Source organism: Durio zibethinus, chromosome 20 (assembly GCF_047325235.1).
Source record: "Durio zibethinus cultivar Kanyao isolate XHJ-2024 chromosome 20, ASM4732523v1, whole genome shotgun sequence".
In the NCBI taxonomy this organism is placed as follows: Eukaryota; Viridiplantae; Streptophyta; class Magnoliopsida; order Malvales; family Malvaceae; genus Durio; species Durio zibethinus.
The window spans coordinates 4,938,876-4,954,958 of record NC_143181.1 but is presented as its reverse complement, the minus strand read 5'-3'; the positions used below and the strand labels follow the sequence as shown (position 1 = coordinate 4,954,958).

The following is a 16,083-nucleotide window of genomic DNA, read 5'->3' as shown; positions in this document are numbered from 1 at the left end:
GCACAAATGTATGAGTTGTTGGCCTAAGACCTATCTCTGGCCATTTAGCAGTCTGCAGATAATAAACAGGCCAAGACTTCATCCATAACTGTGTTGCTACTGAAGCTGACTGCACATAAAAAGTGCCTTCTCCTTTTATAGGATCTTCTTGAAAAGTAAAACGATATTGTCATAAAATAAAAAATAAAAAAAAGGAAAGAAAAGAAAGAAAAACAGATAAAACTCATAAATCACAATAACAACCGCTGCTTGCATATTCACATATGGAAATAGCCCACAAACCGCCTATACCTTTTGCTTCTCAGTAAACTTCCAGTTTTACATAGTAAAAAATATTGTACTGAGACATGCTTTTGTCTGGTGATGTTTGATTTGGTACGTGCATCACCCTTGATTATTCGGTTCCATTCACAAATCCATTTCACATTGTTTTGTCCTCCCTATCATTGTTACCCAAATGTTTGTACTGGCCAAAGGCCTCAAGCTTTAGAATTTATTAATAACCCACTCCGCCCCACCGTCCCCTCTTCACATTGAGCAACATCGTGCTATCAGAATGATTATAGAAACTTGATCTAATGGATACTCGGTTGATTTTGGCAAGAAAATATAGTGGTAGGTCTATCAATAATTTTGAGAGATTAAAGCCTAAATTTTTTAACATTGATGAATAATTCGTATACATCTTGATTAGCATCACCATAATTTGATGCCTCTCTTGAAATACAGAAGTGAAACAACAATCATCAAAATTGGAATTCTAAGAACAAACCATATACATCACCTATTGCATTATCTGACCTTATTTTTTTCTCTCTTTTTCTTATCAAACTGTGGTTGGTTCTTGATGTCTGTTAAGTTGAATCTGTTGAAGCTGTAAGCTTTTCAATGCAACCCCACGCGATCTTCTCTGCCAAAGAGTATCTCCATCTCCTTTATCACCATGTTTTGGCACTCTCTTGACCACAGGCAAAGGAGGATCCATATTTTCGATGTTGATTGAAGCAGAATTCTCTTTTCCATCAACATTATCAGGCCGGCTTGTACTATTTACTAACACTTCTTTTCTTCTGCAACTGGTTGTAGTATTTGTGGTGGTGGTGGTTGGGGCAGGGCTGCTAGTCAGATTCTTGCCAGAAAACAGCTTCTTGAGCTTGGAGTACTTGATACCATTATTGCAGTTATTCTTGGTGGTGAGAGTGAGTTTGTGAGAAGCAGGAAACCCAACAATCCTGTTGCTTCTCTTGACTTGTCCCATGCAACTGATCTTTGGAGACAAAGGGTCATCAGAGAAAGAGGCAGACCTGTCTTGCCATTTGGGAAGGTTCACATCTTTAATGGATGGTTTTGAGCACAACATTGGCAAAAAAGTTCCCTTGTGATTAAGATGCTGATTATATCCATTTGCCATAATGTCAGCTCCTGATTTTCTTTGAAGAAAGTTGAAGAGAAATGGATGACAACAAGAAAACTGAAAGAGCTTGGGAGTTGGGGAGCGAGATGAATGGAGGTGAAGGCTTTTAAAAGGTTTTCAGGGTGGGGTTGAGTCTGTCAAGTCTTTTTGGCAGGAGAAGTGTTGAGTTTGTCAAATATGAACAAAGTGTTGTACTTTTTACAAGGTTCCCAATTATAACTTTAATTTTCTTATTTTGATGCTTACTATGCCTTCAAAATTGCAATTAAAAACAAACAAAAGACCAAAATAAAAGTGAGTTTCTATTTGGAGATAATTTTAAACATCATATAATAATATGATATGAGAATAATATAAAAAAATATAAAAATATATAAAAATAATATGATTTAAAATTTTAACAAAAATTATATTAATATAATAAAAATAAAAAATATATATTATATATAATATTTTGATATGAGTTATGATATAATAAATGTTATATTTTATAAATATAAAACATGAAATAAATAAATATGAATATATTAATAGATAAATTTACATATGATAATTAAAAATATGATATAATTACATAACACGAAAATGATATAATATGATACGATTTAAAATTTTAATAAAAGTTATAAATAAATTTAATAAAAAAATATATTTTATATTATTATATAAATATAAATTATGATATATAATTTTTATATAAAAAATAATATAAATATATAAATTTTTTATATTTTATATAATACAGATATACGAATTACCTTAACTAAAAAAAAGTTATAAATAAATTTAATAAAAAAATATATTTTATATTATTATATAAATATAAATTATGATATATAATTTTTATATAAAAAATAATATAAATATATAAATTTTTTATATTTTATATAATACAGATATACGAATTACCTTAACTAAATAAATCTAACGTCTGTCTACCATTGCTTGGTGTAATAAGTTGAAGCTCTTTTGTTTGTTTGAAGGCGTGAACGTGACCATTATTTTGGTTCCTTGGAGACCGGTAAGCATGCTGTAAATTAAAGGAAGTTACTGCTCACAATTATTTAAGGTTCCCCAACTTGAATTCTATCTTCTTCTTATTCAGATAAAAAAGGCCCAAATCTCAGTTCTGCCAAATTTACACGCTATTGATTGTAAATCATAGGCTGACCCCTCCTTTTACTTCCTTTGAGGTTCATAGTGTTGCCATTTCAAGGTGAAACTCATAATTTATGTTTTTATTTTTTATTTTTTATAATTTGAATTGAAATTGAAAACTTTTAATTTTAAAATAGATTTCGTTATAACTAAACTAAAAACTCATAAGTGAAACGCATAATTTACGACAATGCTATTTTTTTTTTTTTTTTTGTCATTCAAGGGAATATAATTTTACATTAAAGAAAAGAAAAAATATTATAATTCGAACTTCAATTTTGATATTTTCTTTAAAGTTGATCCAACCATTAGATCAAACAATTAAAAACGATAATATTATAATTTTATAACATATTTTTTTGTCTCATTTTTTTAAATATCTTAAAAATTATAAAATTTTAAATTTATAAAAAAATTTAATTTTAATATTAAATACAATAAAATTAAAAAAAAAATTAAACTCCATAAAAATTAGTATCACCTAAATAAATTGGAACAGAGGAAGTATTATATTTTTACAACCCTTTAATATAATTCAATTTCATTTTCCTTAATAAAAATACTAAATTTTATTTTATGGGTGGTGGGTAACAAGGCCACTCAAACGCTGAGTCGGTGCCACGTCATAGACATGTTTTGAGCATTTACCACCACCGTCGATTGGAAAGAACTAAAGACCAATCACTGCCGTCGATATCCATCTGAATCTGATCAATAAAAAAAGATTAAACTGCATATTTGTTTAATCCAAGTGTAGTGAGATGATCAGATTGGCAGAGGCTAAAAAAGACGGGATCGTACACGTGGAGATAATTGGAGAAAAAAAGATAACAAATATATAAAAAATAAAAGAGCTGCTCACAGTTACAGCTCAGCCGACACTCCCTGTATTATCGCATGTGGAAGCCACGTGACAGTTGGACTTGGTTCATGGTAGGAGTAGAAGTAGCTTAGTACTATCCTCCCGACTGCCTTGTTTGCCGAACATGATATTCCCTTTTTTTTTTTTAGGAGAAAAAGCCTATTATACTTATTCATGCAACTCTTTTTTCTTGGAGAAATATACTAAAAAATGAGAAATATTTTTACTACTAATAATGGTCTTGACTGAATTTAATATCACGAGTCCCATGACACCAAATTTAATTGAAAAAAATACTCAAAACCCATATAATGAAATAAAAATATGCTACGTTATAAGGGCAATGTTAATCTTTTACTGTTCGTACAAGAAAAAAGGCAGGCCTGCGCACTGGACGGTGAGATAAAAAGGCAAAATGGGGTTTGCCTTTGTTTTTTTATGTACAATTGACAAAATGCCAAAACAAAAATCTCATGACTTTGCTTTGAGAAGGATAAAAAATTTGGTCAAGTATGAGTTGTTGTGATTTTTGACAAAAAATCTTTCTCTTTTCCCCTTACTGAAGCTCTTGGTTGCAAGATAAACAAAGAAAACACAAGAAAGTAAGGGTTTTATTTATTTTTTAATAAAGTGAAATTGAGGTTTATATACATGGTAATATGAACGGCAAGTCAAGCCAACTCCCAGTGAGAGAGATCATAATTTTTGTTGGCAGATGAAAGTTTATAACGAGGGAAGGCTTTCCAGATTCAGAGTTTAAGTAGGACCGCAGATCTTAACAAAAAATTTATAAACTATTGATTAAGGAAGATTGTTGGTAATGAAAATAAAATTTAAAACTTACAAACGAAATGTTTGATGGACAAAAAAAATCATAATTTTGGTATTAATGGAGGTTGTCCCGGCGGCCAAAAATTAAAATAAAAGATGTACCATGCCACAATAATAATTATAACCATCAAAGGGGCATAAAATAAGCTACTATTCTGTAGTAGTACATAGTATCACCTTTTTTCCGAAAACTCTTCAATGAAAATAAGTTAACTTGCCACATTACCATCTTGCATTTGCATTTCGCATTCCAAATGTAAAAATAAAATAATAATAAATAATAAATAAAAATTATTATCAGTAACTGTGATAATTATATATTCTGTAAATCAGTTTTAAATGTATACATGGGAAATGCATAACTTTTGTAAGATTTTTTCATTCCCGACTCGTGTTTGAAAGTTTGAGATTTTTTATTGACAAGTACATTAGTTAAACCAGTAAAATCAAAGAGACCACGACAGAGAATAATCCAACATTATGTATATAAAAAAGTTGGAATTTGGTAATTACGAAGAACGATCGGCTGGGGGGCCTGCAACAATATGTATATCTGCAAAATAAATAATTGTAACGTGGGTATTTTTAACTTTTACTGCTTAATGTATTAAAAATAAAGAATTGTTTTATCAATGCAAGTGGAAATAGAGGAAACTACCTCATCAATGACCAATGTAGCATTGCCAGAGATTGCCTATATTATCAAAGACATGCTTCTCTGTTAGCGCGACCCAAACCCATCTCCATATAGCACTATAAATATTAGCAAAATATTCTATCTCCATATAAAATATTAGTAAAATATAATGTTAATATGGCAATTCACCATCTCCATCTTAGAGGTGGGGCAACATGTATAAAAGAAAGGCAGGCAAGAGAGGCACTCACTCCATACACACAGATATGTTAAAAAAGAATAAAGAAATCAATCCGATGATTTACCTGCCCTTTAATAGTAAGAAACAAAGTCAAATCATGAGTCAAGAATATAATTCACCGATGTTCAATATATCTATCTATATCTTTCAATCAATTATCAGTGCAACATCATTGCTGCATAATTCAAAAGGTTGCCACACCTTGCTTCAAAACACAAGTTCCTAGTTCACATCTTCCTACTTTTCAGGATGAACCAAAATATAGCATACAAAGATGACACAAGAATCGCACCTATCATGTATGTGTGCTGGAACAAGGCTTTGCTGAGTTGAGTCAGGGGAGTTACTGCACAACTTGCATTTATGATGAATTCTCAAACCAAATGCTAACTTCACCACCCTTGTTGGGTCATCTCTCTTTGGACAGCAAAATGGTCTGTCATTCAAGTTCAAAGTTAAAACTATGGCCTGCCATTGCCTTTTAATTTGAAATTACAACAGCATTCAATTCACCACATAAAAGGAAAGAAAAATCCATAGTGGTTTGGTTACCGCAACATTGAAACGCCAACATAATCCAGAAAAGAACATCTTTCACAATCAGCTATTTTTCAAAGGTATCATCATGGTTATCCTCTGAGGGTGCAACTGCCACACCCTTTGGGAAATTGGATTCGATATTTTCTTGATTAGAAATTCTATGTGGACCGTCATCCACCCTGTCAGTATCATTTTGCAACCCAACTTTTTGTTCTATCACCCTATTATCTTCAGATTCTTTCACTGATTCAACATGTTGCTGGGCTTGAACTTGAGAACCAGACAAAGGAAAAGTTGCAGAACCACCACCTGATCCTTTCAAAAGACAGACATACTTGAACACAAGTTGTTTATAGTTATTTAGCAGGTCTTCAACATCATTGATTGTCAAGTCACCAGCATGAGCGAACATGTGAGGGTACTCTTGAAACACTTTGCTTGTTTGATCCTCCTTCAGAAGCATAGTTGCCCCTCTATTCTCTAACTCTGAGATTGATGGAATTTTATTGATTGACTTATCTTCTTTACTTGAAAGTTTTCTTTCAGAGGATTTGGGTTGTATCGTATGGTCCTCCTTACGAGTTTGATGTCTGGATTCATTAGTAGGTTCTCTGGGATCATGTCCATCAATTTGGTCAATTTGACTGGACAGACCATCCAAATCTGTTGAAAGGCCAGATAGAAGAGCTTGAGCAAACTCCATGTTTTTCTCAAATTCAGTTTCCTTCATTGAAAGCGCTTTTGCATCAATATTCGAGATAAAAGACTCGGCAGAGAGCATGTTTGTGAAAAAATAGGCTGCTTCTGCAACTAGTCGAGATTGACGTCTATAACGTTGTATATACAACAAATTTGAGTACAGCTGTGGAGGATTTGCCTACATAACAAATTCCATGAGAAGAATACATTATTAATCATTTTGGAATGAAGGGAGGACCAACTAAACAAAACAATCCTGCAAACTTCCTGATCTTACCTTTATGGTAACATAAATCAAGACAGGAAGAAATTCATCAGCTCCAGGAGGATTCTCGTTTGAAGCAATTGAAGCATTAAGCAATAAATTATTGATAACCTTGCAACAATTGAGGATACACACAAGCTTATCTCTTGGAGCCTTGTACATATTGATTTTTTGTAACTCTTTCTGTGCAAGCTGGCAACATAAAGTATAGATTCAGGTGAGAGACTAAAAGGTAGAATAGCATAGTGGTACATTCAAACTTCCTAACCATATCAATATACAAGCTTCATTGATTAAAAACTTTTATAGAAATAAACCATACTCAAATGTTGGGACATTTCTTGCACATGATAAATATGTTCTTGAAACAAGAAAAAGTAGAGGCAGCAAATATGGTAGGATTGACTGCCCAATAGTTAGTAAACCATAAGTAAAATACAAAACAAAGTATGATAAATAAGATTATCAAATTAAAAAGGCAGCTATATATGATAACTAGTTTGGACATTATCCTGATAACAAGCTTGTTGTAGATGGGTATGAAATTTTTTTTTTTGGGTTTGGGGAAGAGATTGTAGGCAATTTGCAATAAAGAACTGGTTAAGACCAAGACTGGTCATTTATAGTAAACAGAATCCTATACCTACATTACTATAAGCCCACTTAACCACTATCAGCCTGTCTGGCTGAAATTCAGCGAATATAACAAACCTATTTGGAGCTAGTAAGAAAAATATCAACCAACTTTACAGGTATTTTGCACCCAAAACTACTGAACACCAGTTGCTGCTCTTATGCTGAAAATATTTCTGAGGAAAACATTCTATAAAAGGGGCCAAATAACCTGGACCTAAAGCTTTCAGTTGATACATTACTTCGATAGAGTTTATTTAATTCTCCGTACAACGAAAATATTAGCCATAACCAAATGCAGGAGCTACAAGTACTGTATCAAAGTGAGCTACAGGATCAAATAAGACCACTGTTGCCTAAGACAATATCATTGGTCATATTTTGAGTTTGTAGAGACCTGAAAATTAGTGAGGTCCCAGAAAAGGGGGAATATTTTATATAGTGTCAGAGCAAAACTGAAAAAGTAAGAGGTATCAAACAAGTATGAAAACAGCTATATATGATTAAATATGCATCCATGGTTATGGTTTTCCTCCTCTTCATTGTATAAAATCTAAATCAGCGTTTATTCATTAGCACGTGAAACAGTTCAGCTGCCTTCCATGAATAGATTGACACAGCAATGTCAAGCCATGTTATGGTCCTCATTTGATCATGCCAGGGGAGGAGAACTCTATAATGAGTTCAACTCAAACTTAGACATCTGTCTTAAGCTGGGAGTAAGGCATGAAAGAATCTAACATGTTAAGATGACTTAGACAGAAGTTTCCTTTTGGGCCCAAAGCAGGGCTTCATTAAGGAAAATAGATTCTTTGCAAAGAGATGTACTTTCCTTCCTCGGTGAGGATTTTTGCTCTCAGAGGGTCCACCCACCTGACCTTCCTTAGAAGTTAGAAAGATTATGGAAATGCTGATACCTATCGGCATTCCATCCTTGGAAGCTTCTAACAAACATGTTAATTTTTTTGTTTGTTTGATGGACTTTTGATTGCTATTTGAGAACCATTAGGAACCTCTTATTAACTAGGAGTTCACTCCAGATTTCTAGATAAAACCATCCATTCTTATCTTCGTGGGAGCGAACACCTTGAAATGTTTTGTTATTTCCAGTCATTACTATAAGAATTTCACTATTAGCAGGGTAGATAAAAGTATACTCTACAAAATGTTGAAAGGGTTTTCAGTACAATTGACTGCCAAACATTAAAAAAAAAAAAAAAAAAATAGTTCATAGGGACAACATATGCAGGAGGTGAAGTTTACGACATACTAAAAAAAGGAAATCACTTGAAACACCAATCCAACCACTTACCAGCCATGATGTCTCATTCTGAAAGGTCGGCTTAATATCCAAATTCTCAGGCCGAACAAATTGCTGGACAAGAGACATCTTCTCAGAAAGTTGCTCATCTTGTTTTACATCATCTGGAAGTGAAGCAAACACACGGGTAAATAACTTTGTCATAACATACTTCTCCAATCCCTGTAGTTGAAAAAAAAAAAATGTAAATACATCAACCCCTGGTAAAGATTTTTCCTTTTATTAAAACAAATTGCCTAAAAATAAGAAAGGAAAGAAATTTAACGCATTAAGCATGTAAAAGAAAATCCCAAAGATATACGAGCAAAATAAGAAGTATCACTAGCTTACTTCACCGGCACTGTCCAGCTCCTCCTCCGAGCATCCAGCCCAAAGCGGATGAGCTCGAAAAGCAGCTTCCATGTTGGCAAAGAACGCCTGTACGGAAGCACTATCCCTTTCCGGATCAGGAGCATGGTTGGAGAACGAAACTATGAAACTGCAATATACGCCAAAACTCAGAAGTCAAAACCCAGAAATGATTGCGTTAAATTAAGCTTTATTTGGCAATAAATTTACAAAAAGAACAGATTCGAAACTGGGAATTTTACTTGAATTTAGAGCAATCAACTATTAAATCATCGACCAAATAAACAATCATTAATCACTTCCGATTAAACACAAATCACCTTCTATCTTAAGTCTTCATATACATGTAAAGAAGAGCATTAGAACAAAAATAATAATTACAGATTGAGAGACCTTTTGATGGATTTGACGAAATCAGCAGCGGAAGGCTGGCGCATGCGCTCTAGAAAATCTTGCAATCCTAAGAAAACGTCGGCGTTCTCCATTTCTCTAATCACCGTCCGATTATTTGACAATTTCAGAGCTCACGTTGATTCGAGACGAGAGAGAGAGAGAGAGAGGGAGACAGAGGCCGAGAGAGTTTTTGCTTGGGGGAGAAAGTCTTCTAGAATGAGGAGCGCGTGATCGGAGGTGCAGGTGCAAGTGCAGTTGCAGACAACAGAAATTTTTAATTTTTAATAAAATGGTTTTTTTTTTAATTAAAATTGGGATTTAAATTGCGCAAATTGCGCTGCGATGTGATTATTGTTGGGCTCTTGCCATTTCTGTTGGAATTTCCGAGTCTTATGGGTTATGGCCTGTTTGAGGAATATTAAATAATTGGGATGTGAATAATTAAGACACGTGGAAGGTAGAATTTTTTTTTTTTTGAATTTTAGTATTATATTTAATTTCGTATTTATATCTAATAAATATTTTAAATTTATTTTCATTTCCATTTCTATGAATATTTAATAGATATGAATAATCCCCATACATATAGTTTTTAAAAATAAATAAAAATAAAATTTTTTTAATTTTTAATTTGTATATTTAAATAATTTTTTATAAATAATTTTTAATATATTTTTAATAAAAATATATTAATTTTAATTATCTAAAATAATAATTTATATTATTTAATAAAAACTTATTTACTAATTATTTGTAAATACATACATGCATATATATATATATATATATAAGATATGGGTATGGAACAAGTGCTATATTATAAGTTCTTATATTCATATTTAATAAAAGTTTAAAATCATATATATCATTATCTCTATACTCATAATGTAATACTTATTTTTATATCCATTCAAGTAAAAAATCAAATTTCGATGGGTAAAATTAACATTTATATCAAACAATCACTAAATTAAGCTTTTTTTTTTATTACTTAAATACAATAATTTTGAACACCATATATTGATATAATAAAAAAAATCACAAAAATAATAAATTTAAAATTTTAATAAAATCATATATAAATTTTTTTAAAAAATTATATTTCAATACATATCATGATATAAAAACATGTTTTTCGTATATTTAACAAAAGAAAATAAATATGAATATATAAATTATCTGTTTTTTTTTTTTCTTTTAATTTTTTCTTTTAAAAAGTAACAAGAAGGCAAAACTTTACGTTTGAATTCCAAAGCTAAAAATATTTAAAAACTGTAGCAGCATCAACATTTTACTAGCTTCTATGAAAGTGGCCATACATTATCTTTTGGCGTTTGGACCACCATTTTACAACACTCTTACGTATCACATTTAATTTCTATGCAAAAATGAGAAAAATGGAAAAACTATAACAATTTTTGTATATAAATACTATCATATCATATCCTCTTCAACCCAAAAAAAATGAATTGGAAGATATGTTGAATGCTACTATAAACTTTTCTGATCAAACAGCTCCTATCTACCACGTGAATAATGTCTTCGCCTTCATTTTTCGTATTATGTTGAGGAAATGTGTTTGCACTCTGCAGATATGTATGGAAACCAGATGCACCGTTACTGCCTCTGCTCGATCATCAACCACACGTGTTTAATCTTATTTGTCCAAAGAAAACTTTCCCATTTTAGAATAAAGTGCTCCAAACCGCAGCATCCCCTTCACCACACCTTTCATGAACAATTTTAATCTTCTCCACTGATTTGCAGATTCCGCTGCAGCTCCAATCAAATGATGCAACACAAATGTTGCCCGCTTGTGCCTTCCACTCACAATCTGTGTACAGGAAACGAACACAGTTAGAAGGAGGACCAAACTAGAAATGAATGTTACGCACTTATGAAAACCAAATGAGTGCTCTGAATTTTCGAAGTTTAACACCTTATTCTTGACACTTTCTTTGCAGAGGAAAACTAATAAGTGGAAACAACTTGAGGATGCCCATGGTATGCACACTTTGATATGCTTAAGAATAACTTAAAGAACTCGAAAAAATAAAAAAGATTATCCCTAGATTTTGACAACAAGAAGTGCCCTCGAGTGCAACCGCAACCCATCTGATCATCAGGTGGACTGGCATCATTACATAAACAAGAATCCATCCTTTTTCCATCTTCCATTTATTGGTCCTCATGATAGTTTGAAGTACTTAAAAATTATATGAAGTTTGGCATAAGATTAAATTAATTATATTCTTCCAGAACATTACCTGGTGGAGTCCCACAGCACATATTCCTATCATCTATGTGCTCAACCTCAAGGCCAATAAACCACGAGCCAAGGGACACATCTTCATTAGCATACTTATGCAATATAGGCCTGTAATCAGTCAGAATCACTCTAAATATTAGCCGTGCCCTTTAAGACAGAATACTATCAGTGCAGGAGACCAAAGGTGCAAATTTACAACATCAAAACAATATACAAATTCATCAGTCTGATTTAGCCTTATAGATCAAGTAGATAAATTTGATCAGCATTTTAATGCTCTGGGGAATTTTATTTGAATATACACTTATTTAAGGACTGAATGATGCCCAATTTTAACAGAATTTATGAAAGATAACAAAAGATTTTCAATGTTTTGAGTAACACTATGCTTGAAGTAAAAAAGGTGGCAACTTGATTAACTGGGAGAAAAAAAAATGAGAGAAAAATGAAGTCAAAGGAGGGGCTGATAGTAAAGGCACTGCCAAATGCACACACATACAAGAAACCATGAAGATGAAATCAGATCCCCCAATAAGGCAAAGCAATATATAAACCAAAAACAGACTACTTTCATGCAAAAATCAAAGTTCTCACTGATTTATGGAGATGTAGGTTGCCAGATCCCTTGAAATTGCATATATTTGCCCAGTTGCATGTCGAAAGTATTTGTTCCCCTCCTCTCCAAATTTCCAGTACTCTGGTTCATGGTACTTGACATTCCTAAAGAACAAAAAGGAATCAATAAAAGTTATGTTACAAATTTGCAGAAGGGAGCAAAGAAAATTTGACAGTAATATTATCAACAATAAAAAGATCACCAGGATATTACTTTTGAGAAAGTACAGGTCCAGATTTCATGCACCCTATATAGACTCTGGGCTTGGAACGGTGACGGCCAAGAGTTGCAGCTAGCATACCTATGGGAAAACATGCATAAGAAATTCAATTTACAAAACAATCAAATTTCTTCTTCACCATTATGTTGGGTGATAAAATGCTTTCGATAACAAAATGGAGAGGAAATAGGAGTCACTACCAAGATTAACATGGACATCATCATCCACCTTGACGTAGAACTCAGCATCCCATTTTGCAACTGCAGTAGAAAAGAACATTTTTGTTTTTGCTGATAATTCATGATATCCTTCAACATGCTCCTGCATTATAAGATTGAAACCAGTTATTGATAAGAAATATGTTATAAGAATATCCAAAATTATTGTGGGAGTGCTGTCTAACCAGTCTAAGGAAGTCCTTATGCTGAGCATCCTCTGAATCAATAGCTCTATCTAAAATGCTGTTGGATGTTGCACTGGGTCAAACAATGCAGATATAACTTATATCAGTTCAAATTATGTACTGAAGCAAGTATATTTCTCGCACGTTCATCACATTTTAACAAGCACCATTTGCTTAATGTTACCAATTACTCCATACCTACTTCAAATTCCCAGGGTTTTAGCCAAGAAAGATGCATATTAATCAAAATATTCTGAAATTCAAACCAAAGTTGTATCTAACAAAAGATTTGCTTTAAATATGTCTGCACCGAAAAGGAAGAGAAAAATGACTTACCTGTGGCCAATCATGAAACGGATGATAATCCCCTTCTCGCGCTCCAACTGAAAAAGCTTTTCCCCTATTCAAACATAAACATAAGAATTCATTGCAGATATTAAATACTAACAAACTAATCAAATATAAAAACCTCAAAAAGACTATGGAAACTACAAAACCTTGTGGCATCCAAGTCTCTCTAACAGAATCACGCCGCCTCCTACTACTAAAAGCAGTGTTAATTCCAATGACCGTGAAAACTTTCTTCCTCTGCGGGCCATCACGAGCCAAGGTTGAGACAGCACTGGAGGCATCCAAGTCCTCCATTTCCTGAGAACTACGTGATGCAGCTAACTGCATCTGAAGCATTGCAACTGACTTGTCTAAAGATCTGTGACGCCTCGTCAAATATCGTAATCACAAAGAAATTATTAGATAAGACTTTCCCAAAAAAAAAATAATAATAATAATAAATTTTAACTAAAACAATAAGAATCCAATTTTATACTCACTGAATTGCTTCGTGGGTTTTCAAAACTTCACCCATTACGTCATTATCTTGAGCAAGCTTCTGTAACATAGTAAAACTTTCTTTTAGAAACAGAAAATTTGTTTGAAAAAAAAATTACAAGAAGATAACAGAAACATACTTTCTTAGTATCGCAATTCTCGGAGACATTCTGCAACTCCTGCTCACGTCGATGTTGTAAGGCGAGCTGACCGTTGGATTCCGGTGGAACCCACAGCCTGTAACCAAAATCCAATGGCTATCAATATATCAAAAATAAACTTCACTCCAACAATTAAAGACCCACCAAGAAAAAAAAAAGCACTGACCCCGTTTCATCAATCAATTCACAACAAAAGAAAAAGGAATCGGCAAATAAAAAACATTCAAAGAAAGAGAAAGACCTGTTACTGACGAGAATTCCGAGACTGAAGAAGGAGATGCAGATAAACGGGATCCATTTAAGGGAGATTTTCTTGGGGCTACGTTGCTTCATGGCCGAGAGAAGAGTGGGAAATGAGAGGGAGCGAGGCGGAGCTGTAGAATCAGCGAAATGGAATCCAAGTACGAAGAACTTTCAACTTATTCTGAGTTTTGTGATTGTGTATGTGAAGCCGTTTTATAGAGAATAACGAATTCTAATGAATATTACACCCGTTGGAAAGTCAAAAGAACAGAAACAGAATAGTTAGGCCACAAAGGCATTGCCGCTTTAATGTTTAGGCGTTTTGTCGTGTTTTGGTCACGTCCATGCCAATCACGCCACCTGTCTGAACCAAATACAGTATCTGGGCGGTGCGTTACCCGACTTGTTTTTTATTGGATTTTAAACCGATTCCTAAATGTTTCACTTTTTCTGTCTGAAAAAGGACGGAAACGAGAGTCTTCCATTGTTTTATTTTTATTTGGTTTAAGGGTCGAAAAAACCCCATGAACAAAAAATTATTTATCGATTAAATTTTTTATATTTTATTATAATTAATAAAATTTTTAAATATTTTTTTCTTTTAATTGAATTCTTATATATTTATTTTCATTCAATTAAACTCTTGATTATAACAAAATAATTAATCATCTTTTTTAATAAGGTATGATAAAAATAAATTTTTAAAAATTTAATTGATTAAAAAAATTAGATAATTATTGAATTTTTATTCAAAAACTTATTTGACATTATCACTTTTCTGGTTTTAAGTATCGTGTTCCAAACATTAAGACATTGCTTTTATTTCCTTTTAAGAGGTATTACTACACATTTAAGGAAATTTTTTTATTGGAGTTCAATTTGTCATACACTAATAATATAATTTTTTTAATTTTATAAATAAAATTAAAAAATTATCACATATCTTTTTTTAACATACATGTTTCATTTTATTAATCTTAATAATAAGGTTTAAAATTTTCACTATCATGATAATTTTTTATTAAAATAGATATATCCCTTTAAAAATTTTTCATAACATTATATATCATATTTATTAAATTACTAATTTAACTATATAGATACTCTAAAGATGTTTAATAATTAATAATAGCTAACTAAAAGAAGCACCAAAATTTTTCTTTAAATTTACTCAAGTACCACTTGACTTATTATCTTCAAGCGGCGTAATTATCTATCTTTAATTGCTATACCTAAACTTTTATAAATGAATTAATGTAACATATTTAAGTGACGTCTTTTTGACTTTATAACGTAGTAATATCATATTAATCTTATGTTATCCCCTGATATATACCTCCTGAGCTAGCAATAAAGAAAATGTCATATTAATCTTAATTTTTACACGTATATTTTAAACTTTGCTTGTACGCATTTTTTTTTTATAATTTTATTTTTGAAATATTTTTTACAAAAATCAAATCGTAATTGATAAGAAAAAAATTATCATCTTATCAACCGGATTAGCTCTACTCGTCTTTAATTGTTTATATTGTAATATTATAGGAAAATATGGTAAAAAAATTTGTTAATACCGTTAATTTTAATGAAATGTACCCTAAGTTTTCAATATGACTTAAACCTACCTTTTGTACAAACAGTAATACTCGGTAGTATGGTAGATAGTATCATGTTGAATAATTAACAACTTATTTCTCCATTAATTTGTTGTTATTTATACCAACATTTTAATCGATGAAATGATACTTGCTGATTTTATTGTAGTTTTTTAACAAAACAAAAATTTTCTTATATGAGTTTAGAATGAAAATTTTTTTTGATATTTAGTAAATTAATAAATATAATCTTCAAGATTTAATATCCATTGTATCTTTAAATCTAAAATACTTTATCAATGTAAAAAATCACAAATTAAATAAGATAATGATTGGTATAATTTTAAAAAATATCATGATAATTTAATTATCGATATGATTTTATTATTAAAATGATCTTATAACT

The 16,083-nt window shown here is 31.7% G+C and overlaps 3 protein-coding genes across 6 annotated transcripts; all 3 read right to left on the bottom strand.

The window, feature by feature from the left end:
* Positions 1–641: 641 nt before the first annotated feature.
* Positions 642–1,562, bottom strand: LOC111315608 (uncharacterized). Its single transcript, XM_022917463.2, has one exon. It carries the CDS (start codon positions 1,409–1,411, stop codon positions 827–829), a length of 585 nt encoding a protein of 194 aa, XP_022773198.1. The 5' UTR covers positions 1,412–1,562; the 3' UTR covers positions 642–826.
* Positions 1,563–4,620: 3,058 nt separating this feature from the next.
* LOC111315606 (vacuolar protein sorting-associated protein 9A-like) lies at positions 4,621–9,633 on the bottom strand. Of its 3 annotated transcripts, XR_016330780.1 has the most exons (8): positions 9,343–9,605; positions 8,932–9,079; positions 8,593–8,763; positions 6,660–6,839; positions 5,696–6,560; positions 5,436–5,579; positions 4,924–4,959; positions 4,621–4,818 (listed from the first exon to the last, which is right to left on the bottom strand). XR_016330780.1 is itself a non-coding variant. In XM_022917458.2 (5 exons), the coding sequence occupies exons 1-5, from the start codon at positions 9,432–9,434 to the stop codon at positions 5,748–5,750; spliced, it is 1,404 nt and encodes a 467-aa protein (XP_022773193.2). In that variant the 5' UTR covers positions 9,435–9,633; the 3' UTR covers positions 5,183–5,747. The 3 variants fall into 3 exon arrangements, 1 of the variants encoding a protein (XP_022773193.2); XR_002693338.2 differs by lacking the exons at positions 4,621–4,818; positions 4,924–4,959 and having other exon boundaries at positions 5,183–5,579; XM_022917458.2 differs by lacking the exons at positions 4,621–4,818; positions 4,924–4,959 and having other exon boundaries at positions 5,183–6,560; positions 9,343–9,633.
* A 927-nt stretch (positions 9,634–10,560) lies between these two features.
* On the bottom strand, positions 10,561–14,362 carry LOC111315604 (beta-1,3-galactosyltransferase 7-like). Of its 2 annotated transcripts, none has more exons than XM_022917457.2 (11): positions 14,081–14,362; positions 13,819–13,915; positions 13,681–13,739; positions 13,348–13,559; positions 13,187–13,250; positions 12,851–12,923; positions 12,648–12,768; positions 12,441–12,528; positions 12,206–12,331; positions 11,610–11,719; positions 10,561–11,176 (listed from the first exon to the last, which is right to left on the bottom strand). In XM_022917457.2, exons 1-11 carry the CDS (start codon positions 14,170–14,172, stop codon positions 11,028–11,030), a joined length of 1,191 nt encoding a protein of 396 aa, XP_022773192.1. In that variant the 5' UTR covers positions 14,173–14,362; the 3' UTR covers positions 10,561–11,027. The 2 variants fall into 2 exon arrangements, with proteins under 2 accessions (XP_022773192.1, XP_022773191.1); XM_022917456.2 differs by having other exon boundaries at positions 10,743–11,176; positions 13,348–13,568; positions 14,081–14,301.
* Between the last annotated feature and the right edge of the window lie 1,721 nt (positions 14,363–16,083).

Excerpts from the sequence above, each read along its gene's own strand:
- LOC111315608 (XM_022917463.2), bottom strand. The coding sequence starts at position 1,411 with ATGGCAAATGGATATAATCAGCATCTTAATCACAAGGGAACTTTTTTG.
- LOC111315606 (XM_022917458.2), bottom strand. The coding sequence starts at position 9,434 with ATGGAGAACGCCGACGTTTTCTTAGGATTGCAAGATTTTCTAGAGCGC. Across the intron at positions 6,840-8,592 it reads AGAATGAGACATCATGGCTG|CTTGCACAGAAAGAGTTACA; the intron begins GTAAGTGGTTGG and ends TTATGTTGCCAG. Across the intron at positions 6,561-6,659 it reads TGATTTATGTTACCATAAAG|GCAAATCCTCCACAGCTGTA; the intron begins GTAAGATCAGGA and ends TTTGTTATGTAG.
- LOC111315604 (XM_022917456.2), bottom strand. The coding sequence starts at position 14,172 with ATGAAGCAACGTAGCCCCAAGAAAATCTCCCTTAAATGGATCCCGTTT. Across the intron at positions 13,251-13,347 it reads AGAGACTTGGATGCCACAAG|GGGAAAAGCTTTTTCAGTTG; the intron begins GTTTTGTAGTTT and ends ATGTTTGAATAG. Across the intron at positions 12,769-12,850 it reads ATAAGGACTTCCTTAGACTG|GAGCATGTTGAAGGATATCA; the intron begins GTTAGACAGCAC and ends CTTATAATGCAG.